Source organism: Muntiacus reevesi, chromosome 11 (assembly GCF_963930625.1).
Source record: "Muntiacus reevesi chromosome 11, mMunRee1.1, whole genome shotgun sequence".
In the NCBI taxonomy this organism is placed as follows: domain Eukaryota; kingdom Metazoa; phylum Chordata; class Mammalia; order Artiodactyla; family Cervidae; genus Muntiacus; species Muntiacus reevesi.
Genome location: NC_089259.1, coordinates 19,075,156 through 19,095,888, shown reverse-complemented (window position 1 = coordinate 19,095,888; position 20,733 = coordinate 19,075,156). Strand labels below are relative to the sequence as shown.

General features: G+C 45.4%; 1 protein-coding gene across 1 annotated transcript in view; it reads left to right on the top strand.

Annotated features, from left to right (window-relative positions):
• Positions 1-4,110: 4,110 nt before the first annotated feature.
• LOC136144118 (guanylate cyclase soluble subunit beta-2-like) overlaps positions 4,111-20,733 on the top strand; it is a 42,639-nt gene continuing 26,016 nt past the window's right edge. The window contains exons 1-2 of the mRNA XM_065901791.1: positions 4,111-4,177; positions 17,210-17,370. Coding sequence (XP_065757863.1) covers positions 4,111-4,177; positions 17,210-17,370 — 228 coding nt within the window. The remainder of the gene's footprint in view (positions 4,178-17,209; positions 17,371-20,733) is intronic.

Here is a 20,733-nt window from a genome sequence, read left to right as displayed (position 1 = left end):
AGGCTCCTCTGTCCTTGGAATTTTCCAGGCAAGCATACTGGAGTGGGTTTCCATGCCCTCCTCCAGGAGACCTTCCCAACCCAGGGATGGAACCCACGTCTCTTGTGTCTCCTGCACTGGCAGGAGGATTCTTTACCACTGCACCAGCTCAGAAGTCCACAGTTACAATACTGAGTGTGAAACCAATGACCTTGGTTTCAGTGACCTTGAAACCAAACACCAATGACCTTTTCCATACTCCATTAAGTTAAAGTTCCGTGGCCTGTGTTACCCTTTGAAATAAATCTTTTACCATCATTTTGAGCTGTCATGCACTAGTCATTCGAAAATTACTAGCTCCCTGAGTTATGCAGATCTTATGAATGTTGACATGATACAGTACATTATACAATATCAAAATCACATTTGTCAATATCACCACAGTCCCACCAGAGCCTCAGAATTGGGGAGCTAATGAGCTCACAGTAGCAGATGCAAGTTTTCCAAAATCCCAATTTTCACTTGAAAGCTTGAGTTTGATCATTGGCAACAAATTCTGTCAGTTATTTTCCTTGAAATGACAAGTTAACTTTGTTCTTTTTTTTTTTTAAGAAAATGTCTGCCAAATATCCAAGTCTGAGTAATCGTTATTTGTCTGTCAGTGGTTCTTTCAAGTAGAAATGATGTCCTATGAAAAAAGTGGCTAATTCGTCTCACAAAAGCAATCATAGCTATGCTTTTTCCCGAGGTGACCCCTACATTTCTGTATACAGCAAAGGGTCTTCTGTGTATGTGCTTCCCACCATGTCATGAAGAATGTTCAGAACAGGTAGACTCAGGGCCAAGATTTAATAAATCTGTCATTTTTTACTGCATCACAAAGAACAATCTGAAGTGAAGCTGGTCTTTGTTTTTTTCTTTTTTAAACCATGAATATATATCAGTGAAGAATACAGTGATCATTTAGTACAGATTGAAACCACTGTTATTCAAACTAAAGCACCAATAGTTTATCCACCAATGCTTTTGTAACATTATCACAAATATCAACCAGTGAGAAGGGCAAATAACATCTTCATTTTATTATGAAAGTGGTTTTGACTTCATGGGCCCTTTAAAGCATCCTAGGGACCCATAGGGGTTCCCTGGAATACAGTTTGAGAGCTGCTGACTGAAGCATCAGAGTCTTTCTCAGTGAATCATGTCTGACTTTTAGGCTCCTCTGTCCATGGAATTCTCCAAGCAAGAATAGTGGAATGGGTAGCCATTGCTTTCTCCAGGGGACCTTCCCAACCCAGGGATCAAACCTGGGTCTCCTGCATCGCAGACAGATTCTTTACCGTCTGAGCCACCAGCGAAGCCCTTGGGTCACGTGGTGACACTCAAATCTGTTATATAGATTCCCCACCTGCCATAAGGGAACTCTTGAAGGAACGGTTTCCCAGGCTTTAGAACCAATCCCATTCTCTTGGCCTGAAACTTGCTACAAAGTGCTATTTATTTTTCCTGTGGGCTTTACAGCTCACTCTGAACTCTTAGAAACCATTACATCAGTTTATTCATGTCGTACAATGTGAGATCTATAATTTGTAATTCTTTGCCTTGCCAGACCGAATCCTAGAAAGTGTTACTGAGCAGTGGGGTCCAAGCCTGGAGAGTCATTGGAGACAAGTGGTTTAAAAAATATTAATTTCCAGGCCCCACCCCCAGGGCCCAGGAATCTGTATGTTTATTTTGCTTCCCAAGTTATTGTGGAAAAGGCGATCCGGCCCTTGTCTCCTGCCCAGATGTTTTGGGTGTCAGTAGCTGGAACCAACTAAAGAGAAACATACATTTAATGGCTGACTGTTTTAGGTAAATACTGACTTGTCGGAACTCCTGAATATGTGTCTTTGTGGCCACCTACATGCTTGGCATTTTTTTGAGTCGGGGTCATCTACCTCTTACTGCATTGATTTTTTTCCAACCCCCAATCTGGTCAGCATGCTTTCCGGTGGCCATTTCTCTCTCCTTTTCTTCTTCTTACCAGAGGCTTTGTCATCTCATTGGCAAGATATCGATTAGTTCATTATTTTTTAAATTCTTGGGGAACGTATTGTTTCACTAAAGTGGTTCGAATGACTCTGTATGCCAGTGTGCACTGACTCTGGGGAGGTGTTAGATGCAAGATTCTGGGATCAATAAACAAGGCTGACAATCTCCAAATAATCCTCTCAGCCTGGGCATGATTGGCATTCCACAAACGTGCAACATATACGCAAACCACATCCACCTTTGACACTGTGAGCTCAGTCTACAGGACTCATCCTATTTTATCCTCATCCATACTCCTGTGGGGCTTCCCTCATGGCTCAGGTGGTAAAGAATCCACCTGCAATGCAGGAGACCTGGGTTCAATCCCTGGGTTGGGAAGATCCCCTGGAGAAGGGAAAGGCTACCCACTACAATATTCTGGCCTGGAGAATTCCATGGACTGTATAGTCCCTGGGGTTACAAAGAGTCGCACATGACAAAGTGACTTTCACTTTCACATACTCCTGCCAGAAACAGAAATGTGGGACAAGGATGGTTATCCCATTTTGCAGTGAGGAAGGTGAGTTCTAGAAAGATAAAGGAGGGTTCAACCCAGGAAAAACTGGAAGATTTAGGAGTGAGAAAGGATCTTCAAATACAGAGGGCTTGGTATCTGGAGGTGGGACTAGCCCAGTCTGCCTTTCCCCAAAGGGCAGAACTATGCAGGAGGCATATGCAGGGGCCAGCAAAATGCAGGAGCTCCATGGGCTTCAGAGCCCAGATCCTTCATTTCTCAGCTAGCTGATGCCGGTGAGACGCTGACCTCTCTGAGCATCAGTTTCCTCAATAGGACAAGGGGTGATTAGAAATAATCTCTATCCAAAAGCAGATGCTCAACAAAATGGGGCTCAGACGTAGGTCTCAGCTCAAACTTCTATCAGAGAGAAAGAACCTTCTATCAGAGAGAGCAGTCTCTGAATACCACGTTTCACTTGCAGAGCAGTGAGCTTCTTGTTAAGAGGAAACTGAGCTGTGTAGGGTGGGAAATTTGGCAATCAGAAAATTTCTCACCTCTCCCAATTCCAAGATTCTGTGATGTGCTCTGGGATAGATTCACATGTTCTGTACTCATCCCTGCTCTTCAGAGATGCTCTCTGCTGCCTCAAAGCATAAACTCTCTGTCCAGAGTGCTCCTCTTTGCCTACCCATTCCTCAGTTTTGGTGAAACCTCCCTTTCTCAGAGAAGCATTCCCTGACCTGCCTCCTTCCCCCTACGTTAACTGAATTGCTAACTACACCTTAGCGATCCACACAAGAGCCAAGCCAAGAATACCGACTTTCTGACTCCCAGGTTCAGTCTCTCTTCACCAGATCTGGTCAGATGTTACAAAACCAAAGTCCAGCAGTAACTCCTACAGCCCAGTCAAGTACGTTGCAAAACCGTGAGATTCTGAAGCAGCTGCTCTGCCTGTTTCAGAAGACCATGACACTGAGTTCCAAGTTCACTACCATGTATTAGGTTCTTAACACGTGCCAAGACAGTGCTGTTTGCAGGTGCTTGGGCTTCCTCTGGGGCTCAGTGGTAAAGAATCCACCTGCAATGCAGGAGATGCAGGAGACAAGTGTTCGATCCCTCAGTTGGGAACATCCCTTGGCAGAGGGCACAGCAACCCACTACAGTATTCTTGCCTGGAGAATTCTGTGGACAGAGGACCCTCGTGGGCTACAGTCCATGGGATTGCAAAGAGGTGGACATGACTGAAGTGACTGAGCGTGAGCATGCAAAGATAATTCACAGTAAGTCATGATCTAGCAGCCCAGGATAGAGGGCAAGACCAATGTTCTTGACAGAAGTTGGGGAAACACATCATCTACTATGAAGGGAGCTACCTTCTCCTTGAGAAGGGAGCTCTAGGTTCAGACCAGGGCCCAGGGAAAGTGTCACTGGAGAGCTGAGACACAAACACAACAATGCTTCCCATTCCTTACAATCAGGAATGTTCTTGCTGTATCTTGCCAGGTCAATGGATGTATTCCTGGGGCAGAACTCCAGTTGCTGGGTTTCCATGGCACTGTGATTTATCTTTCAGAGCTTCTGCAGACGTGCAAGATGCCTTCATGACTTACACAGTGTATGATGACATCATCACCATTAAGCTCATTCAAGAGGCCTGCAAGGTTCTTGGTAAGTCCAAATAGGGCTTTCTTATTGGGTCCGTTTCTGGTGGACCTAGATTTTGATGGGGACACTGTTCAACCCAGTCCACCCTCCTTTCGTTTCTCCTTCCTTCTCTCCTGCTTGGAGCATACAGTGAGCCAAGGCCTGGAGAGGAGGGAGGGGCAGGTGGCCTCTCTGGCCCCGAGCTCTAGGGGGCTTGCCAGTAGGGGGGCAAGGAAGCCCTCCAGAACTTCCAGTCTCTTTGATAACACCTTTCTTTCAGTTCAAGTTAAATTTCTCTTACCCATTCCTCACAGGCAGCATAACTTTGGGTCATGCTGGGATGGCATTTAGGAATTATTGCAGGTAGACACAGTGTCAGGATCGTCACCTGGCACCTAAGACCCTGGGGCAGATGTGTTGGAAATGTGGGTGAGGCAGGAGCTCAGGGCCTTCAGGCCTGTTCCCATGCAACCCCCAGAGGGTCAGGAGGCAGGAAGGTGGTTTCTAGCTAGTTTCACCATATCCTTGAGGGCCCAGCCAATGCATCTACCATCCTGAGGACCTCTTTCTGAGACAGTTATAGATTAATGCCAGGAAGGACAGATGCTGAAGCTGAAACTTCAAATACTTTGGCCACCTGATGGAACAAACTGACTCATTTGAAAAGACCCTGATGCTAGGAAAGATTGATGGCGGGAGAAGAAGGGGACAACAGAGGATGAGATGGTTGGATGGCATCACTGACTCAATGGACATGAGTTTGAATAAGCTCCAGGAGTTAGTGATAGACAGGGAGGCCTGTCCTTGGGGTAGAAAAGAATCGGACGTGGCTGAGTGACTGAACTGAACATCAGCATGACCAGCCCAGCAGGTATGCTCAGGCACACACCAGGGCCCCACTCAACCCACAGGGACAAGGGGCTCCTCTAGAATATGGCAGGAACGTGTAATGTGCCTGCGTCAGGTGAGGTGCTGTGTTTACTTCCCCTTCCTTTGAATCTAAGAAGAGTTCTCTGATTGAAAAAAAGAAAACACAAACAAATGCACTAGCCCTAATCTCACACACCTGGACCCAACAGAAAAGAAGGCTTTTGCTTGGATTTTCACATAGCAATGTGATTGACATCTGCGTCTCTTCTCCTGTCCCCAGTCAACTCCTGTATGCAGAAAACCCTTCTGGGCATCACACCTGGGAGAAGCCAGGAGTGTCTGCTGAGCCTGGAGGGGACCCGTTGAGGTTTAGGGAGCTGACACGTGTGATGGAGCAGACCCGCCCCAGCCAAGGGTGATCACCTGCTGCCTCTGGTTCATCAGGCCATTTGTCTGAGCCAAGCAGGGGCCAGGGGTGCCAGTGAGAACTGGGGGGACGATGGTGATGGGAGGGAGGAGGAATTCTGGGTACCAACTGGTCCAGCCAGATGTCTGTTAGCTCCCAGTCACCTGTCAACTGCACCCCATGATAGAACTTGATAAAGTTGTTTCTGAGGCTGAAAATAAGGTGCAGGGAGTAAAATGTGCGGTTGATCCTTCGGCTCCTTGAATTTGGGCTCCAGGGAGCGCCATCTCCAGACACCTTCCCAAGTCAGTGCCCCACCTCGCTGGGCAGTGACCCTGTGACAGAGGACGTGGGGGCCAGCAGGCAGGGCTCCTGTGGCCTCCTGCTGGTCACAGTTGAGCGACCCCCACCCACTCCCCTGCCTAAAGCGGCTCACAGGGAGACTTCCTAGAGACTTCCTAGAAAAAACCAGTACCTCCTGGTTCACACCCAACTCCTACCCTGTCCTGCCTGTTGTGGGGGGCGGGCTCCCAGAACCCTCTGTCATCACGCAGCCGATGCCGGGGGTGGGGTGGGGGTTTGTGTGGGGCTTGGGCTGTCGAGAGGCAGGTGGGGTGAAGATTTCCTGCGGGAGTCTGATCCCAGGGCGAGGGCTCTTTACAGGGTGTGGGCCGCCCCCTGGGCTGGGATCCTGGAGATCAGCTGCCAGATTCAAATCCACTCCTGAGCAGCCGCATGCCTGCCCCAGGTGCCGCCTCTCCGTTTTCTTGTTTAGTATACCTGCCCAAGAAATCTGGGGCGGGGAGGGGGGTCATCTCCTTAAACATGGCTTCTTAGGTCTTTTACATAAGTGCTTACGATGTTAGAGAAGATGTAGAAGGGATAGGCTACCCACTCCAGTATTCTTGGGCTTGTCTTGCGGCTCAGCTGATAAAGAATCCACCTGCAATGTGGGAGACCTGGGTTCAATCCTTGGGTTGGGAAGATCCCCTAGAGGAGGGAAAGGCTACCCACTCCAGTATTCTGGCCTGGAGAATTCCGTGGACTGTATAGCCCATGGGATTGCAAAGAGTTGGACACGACTGAGCGACTTTCACTTTTCACTTACGACGTTAAATATCAAAGCACACAGGCAGATCCCCTCTTATTCAAACATGCACTACACCACAGACCACATGATCTGCAAAACAGAAACTATCGACTCTTTGCCCTTTCCAGGAAAGTTTGGTCATCTCATGATCTGGAGAGTGGAGCTGTAAGAAACGGGTATTTTTCAAGATTTTGAAAATCTCTTTTAAATTGAGAACTGCTGTGGACTGAATTGTGTCCACTCTCAAGTTCCTGTGTTGAAATCCAAACTCCCATGTGATGGACTTGGAGAGGGGGCCTTTGGGGAGATAATTGAGATGAGGTTATGAGGGTGGGATCCTTATGATGGGATTAATGCCCTGATGGGAAGAGACACTGAAGAGCTTGATTTCTGTCTCTGGTCTGTCTGGCTGTCTCTGTCTTCCCCCACTGCACACACACATAATGTAAGGAGAGAAGGAGAAGCCAGGAGGAGAGCCTCTCACTAGGACCTACCATACTGGCACCTTGGCTTTGAACTTCTAACCTCCAGAACTGAGAAAAATGAATGTCTGTTTTAGACCACACACCAGGCTACAGTATATTGCTTAGGCAGTCCTAGCATACCAGTACAGGAATTCTAATTAGTGTTTGTATGTCCAGAAAGAAATACTACATACCTCTACTGTCACACCCAGGCTGTTTTGGTGACTATGTGTGATTGTGGATGCCATTGTGGTGTAGCAGTTCTTTTAGCAGAGAGATCCCATCACATGCCTGCTCCAGTGCACTCACCCTTCCAAACCAACCAACACGTTTAGAGGCAGCAACAAGTGTATAAGACCAACATGTAGACTGACTCACGTTGCCTTCCTACTAAAGGCCAAAGTCTAGCCATTGTGATTTCTGTCTGTCTAGCTTTGAAAATCGGAAGGGTATTTTCCTCTTCTTTATCTCAGTAACATCTGTTGGCCTATCCCTGAAAGGGTGTATAGGTATGGTGAGTGCATTTTTCAAATAAAAAGTTGGGATTCAAAATTGAGTAAACACATGTATGAGACTTGGAATCAGGATGACCCTGGGAAGCATGGACTGTGTGGCTTCTCTCTCTTCACATCTATTTGTTGATCTATAGGTATAGATAGATATATATATATTTGTTCCAGTTCTCAGTTTAGTCGTTCAGTGTGTCTGACTCTTTGTGACCCCATGAACCGCAGCACACCAGGCCTCCCTGTCCATCACCAACTCCTGGAGTCTACCCAAACCCATGTCCATTGAGTTGGTGATGCCATCCAACCATCTCATCCTCTGTCAGCCCCTTCTCCTCCTGCCTTCAGTCTTTCCCAGCATCAGGGTCTTTACAAATGAGTCAGCTTTTTGCATCAGGTGGCCAAAGTATTGGAGTTTCAGCTTCAACATCAGTCCTTCCAATGAACACCTAGGACTGATTTCCTTTAGGATGGACTAGTTAGATCTCCTTGCAGTCCAAGGGACTCTCAAAAGTCTTCTCCAACACCACAGTTCAAAAGCATCAATTCTTCAGCACTCAGCTTTCTTTACAATCCAACTGTCACATCCATGACTACTGGAAAAACCATAGCCTTGACTAGATGGACCTTTGTTGACAAAGTAATGTCTCTGCTTTGTAATATGCTGTCTAGGTTGGTCATAACTTTCCTTCCAAGGAGTAAACATCTTTTAATTTCATGGCTGCAGTCACCATCTGCAGTGATTTTGGAGCCCAAAAAAATAGCCACTCTTCCCACTGTTTCCCCATCTATTTGCCATGAAGTGATGGGACCTGATGCCATGATCTTAGTTTTCTAAATGTTGAGCTTTAAACCAATTTTTTCACACTCCTCCTTCACTTTCATCAAGCGGCTCTTTAGTTCTTCTTCACTTTCTGGCATAAGGGTGGTGTCATCTGCATATCTAATGTTATTGATATTTCTCCCAGCAATTTTTTTTTTTTTTTTAATTTTTATTTTTCAGTGGGTTTTGTCATACATTGATATGAATCAGCCATAGAGTTACACGAATTCCCCATCCCGGTCTCCCATCCCACCTCCCTCTCCACCCGATCCCTCTGGATCTTCCCAGCCCAACAGGCCCGAGCACTTGACTCATGCCTCCCACCTGGGCTGGTGGTCTGTTTCACCACAGATAATATACATGCTGTTCTTTCGAAACATCCCACCCTCCCCTTCTCCCACAGAGTTCAAAAGTCTGTTCTGTACTTCTGCGTCTCTTCTTCTGCCCTGCATATAGGGCCATCGTTACCATCTTTCTAAATTCCGTATATATCTGTTAGTATACTGTAATGTTCTTTATCTTTCTGGCTCACCTCACTCTGTATAATGGGCTCCAGTTTCATCCATCTCATTAGAACTGATTCAAATGAATTCTTTTTAACGGCTGAGTAATATTCCATGGTGTATATGTACCACAGCTTCCTTATCCATTCATCTGCTGATGGGCATCTAGGTTGCTTCCATGTCCTAGCTATTATAAACAGTGCTGCGATGAACATTGGGGTGCACGTGTCTCTTTCAGATCTGGATTCCTCAGTGTGTATGCCCAGAAGTGGTATTGCTGGGTCATATGGCAGTTCTATTTCCAGTTTTTTAAGAAATCTCCACACTGTTTTCCATAATGGCTGTACTAGTTTGCATTCCCACCAACAGTGTAAGAGGGTTCCCTTTTCTCCACACCCTCTCCAGCATTTATTGCTTGTAGACTTTTGGATAGCAGCCATCCTGACTGGCGTGTAATTCTCCCAGCAATCTTGATTCCAGCTTGTGCTTCTTCCAGTCTAGCGTTTCTCATGATGTACTCTGCATATAATTAATTTAAACAATTTAATTTAAATTATTCAAATAATTTAAATAAGCATGGTGACAATATATAGCCTCGACGTACTCCTTTTCCTATTTGGAACCAGTCTGTTGTTCCATGTCCAGTTCTAACTTTTGCTTCCTGACCTGCATACAGGTTTTTCATGAGGCAAGTCAGGTGGTCTGGTATTCTCATCTCTCAGAATTTTCCACAGTTTATTGTGATCCACACAGTCAAAGGCTTTGGCATAGTCAACAAAGCAGAAATAGATGTTTTTCTGGAACTCTCTTGCTTTTTCGATGATTCAACAGATGTTGGCAATTTGATCTCTGGTTCCTCTGCCTTTTCTAAATCCAGCTTGAACATCTGGAAGTTCACGGTTCATGTATTGTTGAAGCCTGGCTTGGAGAATTTTAAGCATTATTTTACTAGCGTGTGAGAGGAATGCAATTGTGCAGTAGTTTAAGCATTCTTTGGCATTGCCTTTCTTTGGGATTGGAATGAAAACTGACCTTTTCCAGTCCTGTGGCCACTGCTGAGTTTCCCAAATTTGCTGGCATATTGAGTGCAGCACTTTCACAGCATCATCTTTTAAGATTTGAAATAGCTCAACTGGAATTCCATCACCTCCACTAGCTTTGTTCATAGTGATGCTTTCTAAGGCCCGCTTGACTTTACATTCCAGAATGTCTGGCTCTAGGTTACTGTGAGTGATCACACCATCATGATTATCTGGGTCATGAAGGTCTTTTTTGTACAGTTCTTCTGTGTATTCTTGCCACCTCTTCTTAATATCTTCTGCTTCTGTTAGGTCCATACCATTTCTGTCCTTTATTGAGCTCATCTTTGCATGAAATGTTCCCTTGGTGTCTCTAATTTTCTTGAAGAGATCTCTAGTCTTTCCCATTCTGTTGTTTTCCTCTATTTCTTTGCATTGATCGCCGAGGAAGGCTTTCTTATCTCTCCTTGCTATTCTTTGGAACTCTGCATTCAAATCTTTCCTTTTCTTCTTTGCTTTTTGTTTCTCTTCTTTTCACAGCAATTTGTAAGGCCTCATCAGACATCCATTTTGCTTTTTTGCATTTCTTTTTCTTGGGGATGATCTTGATTCCTGTCTCCTGTACAGTGTCGGTATAGCTATAGAGGTACCAATATAGATTCAGATACTGGGGCTCCCGGTGGCTCAGCTGGTAAAGAATCTGCCTGCCAGTGCAGAAGATGCAAGAGACATGGGTTAGATCCCCTGGAGGAGGAAATGACAACCCCCTCCAGTATTCTCGCCCGGAGAATTCCATTGACAGAGGAGCCCATGGGGTCGCAAGGAGTCAGACATGACTGTATGCGCGTGCATGCACCCACCACAGATATATACAAATAGTACCCACCTACTGGGTGGGTACTAGGTCTTTAGAAAAGCCTTTGGAATCAGATAGGTCTGGGTGAATGTGCTGTCTGTCTGTCTATCTTCCATAAATCAGAGAGAGCAAGGCCCTGATGGAGGAGCGAAGTCTGCAGGATGGTCGTTTCATCATTTAACAAAAGACACTGGTAAATCGAGACAAACTCTTCCCTTAGACAAAGGATAAGCACATGCTCCATTACGAAGTACTAGTTAGTACTTTGCCTTCCAAACAGGCTCCAGAATGCCATCTCTCTACCTTTAAGCAATTGTTGGGACTTTTCCAGGCCACTCTGCCACTGCATAGCTCTGTGCTTTCTAATTAGCATAATTCAGGAAGGCAGCAGATGGCAGGTTGAGCCTTGCATAAGAATTGTTCTGTGTATGAATAAGTGCCTACTTAGTGTGTAAGTGGGTTATTAGTGATCTGAAGTGACAAAATTCAAAACAACACACCACAGCCATTTGGCACAGCTGTGCCCGTCTAGACTTCACCCGCTAAGAAACCAGCAGTAAAACCCACTTCAACAGCTAGCCATCAGCAAGTGCCAGCAAGCCTTCTCTGCACCTAGCTCTCTAAAAAGAAGAGGAACAACATTACATTTTACAAGGTCCTGAAATCAGGCGTTATCATTTGATCTTTACCGTGACTCTCTGAGGTGGAATAAACAGCCCAGATCCTGCAACCAACCAAAAATGGGTGTCCTGACGCCCAGGCCAGCACTGCAGCCCGTGGGTGGGAGGAGCAGTGGACTGGGTGGGCATGAGATCTCTTGCCTTTTTTTTTTTTTTTAAACAGTAATTTGTTTTTATTTATGGCTGTGCTGGGTCTCAACTGTGACATGTGGGATCTAGTTCTCTGACCTGGGATGGAACCCGGGCTCCTGCATTGAGAGCACAGAGTCTTAACCTCTGGACCACCAGGGATGTTCCTGGCAAGATCTTTGGAACTGGTCAGTCCTGGGTGCGCTTCCTGGCTGCATCATCCCCTAATAGGGTAACCTGGGGCAAATTCCTCGTCGGTAAACATTGCTGGTACCTACAGCACCTCCATGGGGTGGTTATCCTAAAGATGAAGTTTGATAATGTGAGCAAAGTACCTTCCACTCAGCAAAGCAAGCCTCTCCCTCCTGAGCCCAACTGGTGGACCCCTTGCTGGGCAGACTGCTCTGCTCCAAAGCTCACCAGGAAGCCGGCAGCTCATACCAGGCATGAGTGAAGCGGCACCTCGGCTGTAGACAGTCTCCCACCTGAGCTGCCTGCATCCATTTCCCAGTCTTTTTTTTTTTTTTTCTATTATCTGATAAACATATTGCTGTACCAGGAATCAACCCCCCTCCCCCCTAGTTAAGAATCTGTTTTCTCCTTGTGGGGCTTTCCTGGTGGCTCAGACAGTAAAGAATCTGCCTGAATGTGGGAGACCTGGGCCCAGTCCCGGGGTTGGGAAGATCCCCTTGAGGAGGGCATGGCAACCCACTCCAGTATTCTTGCCTGGAGAATCCCATGGACAGAGGAGCCTGGTGGGCTACAGTCCATGGGGTCGCAAAGACTTGGACATGGTTGAGTGACTGACACTTTTACTTTTTCTTCTTGTAACCTACGGTAGCAACATGGAGAGCTGTTCCTTTTTTTTTTCTTTTTTGCTGTCTATTTTTTGGCTGTGGCATGTGAGATCTTAGTTCCCCCACCAGGGATCAAACCTGTGCCCCACCCATTGGAGTTGTAACCACCTGGACTGCCAGGGCAGTCCCCCTCTCCCTTTCTCAAAGGCCTCTACCTCCTCACAGAAGATTTTCCCATCCGTTATCTCATGCCTGGTTGAAGTAATATGATTGAGAAGAAGAGAGCTCTAGAAGAATTGTTCTTTCCAGGTATCTGAAGCTTATTCCTTTGGATACCCAAGCTTTGCAGGGAAAAGACCCATTTTCAAAGGAAAAATCTTGAAAATGCGTGGCAGTCCCTTCTCTGTCTTGTGGAAGAGCACGTGCTTTTCTGGGTGCCTTGGGTGGGTCCCCATGAAGAGCAGCTCTTGTCACTTGTTTCTGGGTGACGGGAGGCGGGCAGAGGTTGTGGGGGCCCTTTGCCCAGAGAAGGCCCAGTGCGGGTGGCGGCGGCTCTGGGCCCCCCTGGGCCTTAGCAGGTGTCCCCGCCCACCACCCACCCTGCGAATCCTACCTCTGCTTTTTCCGGTCCCTTGAGCTGTTGCCCAGCAAGCAGTAAACATTTCCTGGTGATGCCGGAGAGCCAAGCTTGTTAAGTCAGAAAGTTTGAGCTTATACATCATTCCAACTGAAAAGCTTCCCAGAAGGCCCTACAGCTCTCTCTCTCCTGGGAAGCCAAGCACAGACACTCAGTGACTGTTATTTTCCTGCCATCAAAGAATGCTTCTATTAAAAAAAAAAAAAAAAACCACTTTTTAATAGAATTTTTCACACCCCCACACACAAATCAAGAGAATCGCACACTGAAGCCCACATCCCCTTCACCCAGCTTCAACCTGTATTCATATTTTGCCAATCTCGTTTCTTCTCTGTGGTTCCTCCACCCTTATTTCTGATTTTGTTTCTGCTGGAAAATCTTCAAGCGAATCTCAGGTTTCTCATAATTGTACCCGTAAATATTTCAGTATGAATCTCTAAAAAGATAAAAAGATATTTTAAGGCATAATCATAATGCCCTGATTCTACCTAGCAAAATTCAGAATGTTCCAGAGACCCGGGAGCCAGCTGTACCTCAGCTGGTGGTGGAGAACTGTGGTCTTCTGATGTTAGATTTCCTAAGGTTTTTTCAGGACAATCAGTGAAACCTTTTTACTTTGACGTGATTTCAAACTCACAGAAGGGTTGTAAGAATAGTACAAAGAATTGCCGTACGCTCTTCATCCATATTCCCGAAATGTTAACATTTTACCGCGTTGGCTCTATCCTTCTCTCTATATTTTTTTCCTGGATCGCTGGTATGTTAAGAAAATGATATCTCTTTATTCCAAAAGTGCTCTTATGTAACCAGTTCAGTTCAGGAAATGAATGTTGCTGTGGTGCTATAAATCAAACCTACAGAGTTGATTGAGATTTTCCCAGCTTTCCCAGTGATGTCCTGTAGGACAAAAGAAAACCCTGGGTCAGGTTGACTGTCACATGTCTTTGACTTTCTGTAGTTTGGAACAGTCCCTGAGTCTGTCTTTGTGTCTTGTAATGTTGACATCCTTAGAAAGTTCTAGTTAGCTATTTAAAAAAAAATTTTTTTTTTAATGTAGACCATTTTTTTAAAAGTCATTTTTCATTTTGTTACAATATTACTTCTGTTTTTATGAGTTTGTTTTTTTTTTTTTTAGTCCCCTGGCCAGCTTTTGTTGTAGCATGTCCCTCAATTCAGGATTATCTGCTGTCTTCTTGTGATTCAGTTCAGGCTATACTTTCTTGGCAGGAAGATCAGAGGGTCATGTTTTGTCCCTCCCAGTTCATCATAGGAGATGTCTTATGCCTATTTGTCCCACTAGTGGTGCTAATTTGATTGGTTGGTTGACATGGAATTGGCCAGGTTTCTCCACTGTAAAGTTATTATTTTCCTCTCTTTGAAATTAGTATCTTGTGAGAGATACTTTCAGACTATGTCTATATGGTGTTGCTTCTCAAACTCTCCCTTCGCTAATTTTAGTATTCACCGGTGATTCTTATTTGAATCAATAATTATGGTCAAATGGTGATTTTTTTTTCTAGTCATATCATTCCTTTTAATTAATTAGTTGAATTTCTACTATAAGGAAGAATTTTCCCTATCTATACCAGTGTGAACTCTTTACTCTTATTTTTTTAATAGGCTCTACTCTTATATTTTTGTTATTCTTGTGCTCAAATTCTCCAGGATTTAGCCAGTGAAAGCCCCTCCAGGCTGGTCTTTACGTCCTTTGATCATGTCCCCATCATTCTCTGATCACTTCTTTACTTTCTGGCATGACAAGATGTTATAAATTCATCATTTTCCTGCCCCAGCTCTGAAATCTGCCATTTCTTCAAGGAACCCTGAATACAGACTCCAGCCACCCATCTTCCTTTCTCTCTTTGCTCTCCTCCCTCCCTCCGTCCTTCCCTCCCTTCTACCTACCTACCTACCTACCTACCTATCTATCTATATCTGTCTGAAGCTGGGATGGGTTCTGTGGTCTTCTTAGGTAGCTTTCCTAATCTACACCACAGGCTTCCTTCTACTCTTATTCTTTCTTATACAAAGAGAAACCTGGTTCCCCTCATTTTCCACATATTTACTTACAGGTTTAATCCTTGGGCATTCAGAAAGTCATTTCAGATTTGCTAACTCACATCGCTGTGAGAAGGAAGCCTACTCACTATGGTCAAATATTATTTAAAGTTCGTTTTGTCTTTAGCCTAAAGGACAGAGTCGAAATCTTATGTTCAGAGTTCACTATTTTTTTTGCTGCCTGGGCTATTTGGTTGCCCCCTGGGGTATCAGGTTCTTCAGAACTATTCTGTTGAAATACTATTTCGTTCATTTGTTTCTGTTTGTATTCCATCTTAGAATTTTCCCTATCCTTATTTATTTCTTCAAGTGTAAGAATCATGAACATGATCCCCCAAACGAGAATTGTGCAAAAATTGTGCTCAGAGAAGTGCCCTCCCTGTGCACACACGCCACGATTGTTCTATTTCCACCCATTCCTAGTGCCCTGAGGTCAGGGATCCCCAGCCTCCGGGCTCTAATCTCAGATGATCTGAGGTGGAGCTGATATAATAATAATAACAAAGTGCACAATAAATGTGCTTGTTCAGTTCAGTTGCTCAGTCGTGTCCGACTCTTTGCGACCCCATGAACCGCAGCACGCCAGGCCTCCCTGTCCATCACCGACTCCCAGAGTTCACCCAAACCCATGTCCAACCATCTCATCCTCTGTTGTCCCCTTCTCCTCCTGCCCTCAATGTTTTCCAGCATTAGGATCTTTTCAAATATGCTTGAATAAACCTGAAATCATCCCACCCTACCTGGGGAGGGGGGCGGTCTGTAGAAACATTGTCTTCTACAAAACTTGTCCCTGGTGCCAAAAAGTTTGGGGACCACTGCTGTAAGTAACCAATCTCAGTAGTTTCTGGTGTTTATCTTCACACAAATAAGCAGATAGATGTGTATTTCCTTCTTGCCCCTTGTTTTCTATACAAAAGACATAATACTAAGCATGTTTTAGACTCTCTCATATGCTGTCAATGGAGGCAATGACATCCCACTCCAGTACTCTTGCCTGGAAAATCCCATGGATGGAGGAGCCTGGTAGGCTGCAGTCCATGGGGTCGCTAAGAGTTGGACATGACTGAGCGACTTCACTTTCACTTTTCAATTCCATGCATTGGAGAAGGAAATGGCAACCCACTCCAGTGTTCTTGCCTGGAGAATCCCAGGGACGGGGGAGCCTGGTGGGCTGCCGTCTATGGGGTCACACAGAGTCGGACACGACTGACGCGACAGCAGCAGCATACGCTGTCAAAAAATATGTTAAGGCATCTATGCCTTGTGTTTAGTTCTTTCTTGCATTGTCTTGTCATTTCCTACATATTCCTAATGTCCTGTGACTTACAAAACTCAGGGGAATCCTAAATTCACTGAGGGGAAACTGTCTAACTACATAACCCAGGGGTTGGTTTTGAAAAGTGACCTTTGTCTTCTGCTAGGCAACCATTCTCAACTACCAATCCTAGAGGAAGCTCCAAGCCCGGCAGGGATGGGAAAGACCACACCCAAAGCCAAGATGCTTGCTCAAGGAACAGTCAGAGATCCTTTCCTATGAACAGAGAAGGATGGCCAGAAATAAAATAACCAGTGTCTGGAACAGCAACTTCATGGATTTTTGCACCTTTATAGAACCTGAGTCAAGCAGACAGTGTTTCTGCACAAGGCTGCCACTGCCACTTTTAAAACTTTTTGCTTTTTACTTTTTAAAAATACAAATTTATTAATTTTAATTAGAGGCTAATTACAATATTGTAGTGGATTTGCCATACATTGGCATGCATCTGCCACATGTGTACATGTGTTCCCCATCCTGAGCCCCCCTCCCACCTCCCTCCCCATCCCCTCCCCCTGGGTCATCCCAGTGCACCAGCCCTGAGCACACTGCCACTTTAAGACCCAACTTTGCTTGTTTTGCAAACAGCCCAGCCCTCCCGACGGAGGTCCTGGGGATGGGGAGGCCTCTGGGGTTGTGTTTTTCCAGCAGGTGACAGGATGCACCTGCTCAGAGCTCCAGTCTAGGGGGCCCACAACACAGTTGTTTTTTTCTCACCTTGAACAGGCTAGATTTATTAATAGCAGGAAAGGAGGGGTGGAAGGAGGAAAGAGGAAGGAACAATTCCACATGTGTCCATGCACTTTTCAGAAGGTCTCTTCCCAGGGGCTCATCACCTTTGGAAAAAACACGAGTGGAATTTAGTATTTCATCTGGCTGGGACTTGTATTTTGCGTTCCACAGGGGTCTCCATGGAAGCCATTCTGAAACTCTTTGGGGAATACTTCTTTAAATTTTGCAAAATGTCTGGCTATGACCAGATGTTACGGACCCTGGGAGGAAACCTCACAGAGTTTATTGAAAACCTAGATGCGCTCCACAGCTACCTGGCACACTCCTATCAGGTAAGCCCATCTAGGTCAGAGCTCAGTGGCCCTGAGGGGAAGCAGGTGCTTCTAGCAGTCCTGGGTCATCTCGCCAGCTCCCCTAAGAGGCTGCAGTTGCCAGGGGCTTGTAGAATTCTTGGTACATGTCATCAGTGGGCTGAGTTTTCTGGGGGGACGAATGGAAAATGAAAACTTGATGGCTGCTTTTATAAATTGGCCGCAATGATCAAAGAAGGGCAAGCTGGAGAGGTAGACTTTGTGCTGGGGGACAGCCCCTGTTGATGGTAGCTGCTGGGGATTTGACATTAAGTCCAGAAGATTTAAAGATTGATCACAACAGGAACAAAGACTGGGAACCAGTCAGGTTTCAGGGGATTTGCAAAATCTCTCCTCAGGTTTCTTGGCCTGGAAGGAGCTGATAAATAACTTGTGCAGCCAGAATCATCTATTCATGAATTAGACGCAATGTCTTGATAGGGCCAAGAGCTGGAATCGGATACCACCCAGCTCTGACTAACCCATGGCGTGACTGCCTGAGGTGCTAAACTGATTTCCCTACTGGGATCTGTCCTGCTGGAGTTCAGTTCTTGGTTTTCTTGTTTGTAAGCATCGGTGGAAATTTAAATGGCCAGACTCACTTTTCCTTTTTTTAAAAAAGAAAATGCTGTATTAAAGAGGCGAAGTGGCATTTGCATGTCATAATAACAGCTTATTATTTTATATAAAAAGAGTTGATGTTTGTTTTTAGGGCCCTTTACAGTGCTAAGCTTTTTCTTTACCATTTCTATATTGAACGCTCAGACCACTCTTGAGGGAGTTCGCCGGTGACTCAGTGGTACAGAATCCGCCTGCAGTGCAGGAGATGAGGGTTTGATCCCCGGGTCAAGAAGATCCTCTGGAGAAGGAAATGACCAGTCATTCCAACATTCTGTCTGAGAAATCCCAAGGACAGAGGAGTCTGGTGGGCTATTCCATGGGGTCACAAAAGAGTCAGACATGACTTAGCAGCTAAGCAATAATGAGAGAAGCAACAGACTAGAACTTCTCTGGCGTCAGTGAGGACACTTTGCACATAATGAGATAAATAAAATATATAAATGTTTTATGAGCTGAAATAAAATATATGCAATGATATCTGACAGATTTCCAGGCAAAAGATTATAGATTATCTCTTTAGGCAAAAATACAATAAGATAAAGCTGACTTTTTCTTTATGTCTATCTCTCGTAATTTGGTGGAATCTTTAGGCTTGTATTTCTGGTTTTAACTGTGCCATTAATCTTGTTATTTTTTAGCTGACTTTCATCTGAGTGCCAATTATGAGACAGATGTTGGGCTAAGTAGTGTATAAACACTGAATTATCCTCTTACCCCTAAGATTAGGCACTCTTGTTTTTCCCATTATACAGATGAGAAAACTGAGGTGCAGAAAGGAAACTGTCCCAAATTGCCCAGGTTGTAGGGGCTGAGTCGGAACCCAACCCCAGGTGTGTCCGTCTCCAAAAACAACGTTCTGGTTGGCTTCTCAGTACTTTCCCATGGCCCTGATTCTCCACTTTTATAAAACCACATTTCAAGTAAAATATAAAAGCACAATCTTAATATTTAGAGAGTTGGAGACATGACCAGAAGGATTAAAACACCAGCTTCAAGAACTGTGTCTAGGAAGCAGCTGAGGCTTGGGTGCAAAGTGAGGGTAGAAATGGTAACAAAAGCTTGTGTTTCATTTCAGCCCTTTTGCATTCTATTATTATTGCTATTTTTCACTAGGTAGGATTTGGATATAATTTTTTAAAGTAACTTTTTTCTGTTTTATCATATTTTTACATTGCGCTGCCTCAAATCTTCTTCAGATTACTCAAGCCCATCCATATTCAGAGCATGCCCATCCATACTCTATGTATATGCTTTTGGAAAGATAGATAAACCCTCACTTTAAGTAGCACCCCCTCTTTACCTCCTTCTGACTCTTACCCCCACCCCCCACTACCACCACCACTATGGAAGACAACAAAAATCTCAGAAGGAACCCACTTCCTTAATCTCTTCCCTCACTCAGGCCAAAAGCTGGGAACCCGGGTGCTGAGATGCTTACTACCCAAGCAAACAGGAAAAGAGCTTCTCTCAGGGATTCCCCTAGACATCCCCCCCCCAAAAAAAACACGCACAATTTTTCACACATCCCTAGGGATTATCCTGACATCCTGGCACCATCTATCGTGAGATGGTACATACTTGGATGTCAACATTTATTCCCAGAGCAAGATAGTCTCTTCGGATGTAGACTTGATTTTTCAGATGTGCAACACTGCAGCACAGATGGCCTTATATTTCCAGAGCAAGAGATGAACTTTTCTCCACTTGCCAATCCCTCCAAGCTCCTGATCATTCAGACTGAAGATGCTCATGGTCACTTGGTCACAGACCAAGCACCGCTTGGAGTACAGATAGAAGCAGTGTGGCAGGTGGAAAGACTCATTTGGAGGTCAAGAATGTTCTACAGTGAATCTGGCCTTAACCTCCCTGAGCCTCAGTTTCCTCCTCTTTGCACTTGGCTTCCCTGGTCCCTCACTGGTAAAGAATCTTTCTGCCAATGCAGGAGACATGGGTTTAAACCCTGGGTCGGGAAGATCGCCTGGAGAAGGAAAAGGCAACCCACTCCAGTATTCTGGCCTGCAGAATCCCACAGACAGAGGAGCCTGGTGGGCCACAGTCCAGGGGGTCACAAAAGAGTTGTGCATGACTTAGTGATTAAACAACAACAGCAACAATCCTTGCATATAGAGTTGGCTAGGTGATTAGGTGTAATATAAAATTCCCAACTTCAAGGGGCTAAAAAATCCTGGGTTTTTTTAGGGGGAGGGGGCAAGGCTTTATTGGAGCCCCTACTGCAGCAGGGGAGGAAGGCATGGCAACTCACTCCAGTATTCTTGTCTGGAGAATCCCACGGACAGAGGAGTCTGGAGGGCCACAGTCCGTAGGATCTCAGAGTTAGACAGACTGAACTTATTAACACTGAAGCAGGCGGGGAGCAAGAACAAATAACAGGTTCCCTTGGTTGCCTACTCCCTAAAGGGAGGAAAGCTTGTTCCTCATATGAGGTGAGGGTAGGGGTGTGTCCAGGGGTCGAGCTGGGGGACTGGCTTAGGCGTTTTGCCCACCCCTCTGGTAGTGTTGGGTGCAGGGGCACACTCAGGACCCTGCTTTTGCTCCTGACACCCAGATTTTGCTCCTGGCTCTTCAGAAGTAGCAGTAGGGGATTTTTGGTCTCTTTGTGTCTTTTGTCCAGAATTTGCCCCAACTGCTTGCATGCACATGGTTATTTTTAGCCCCATATAGTTTCTTTGTATTTTGTTCCTTGAGGAGAGGTGTGTATAGGTA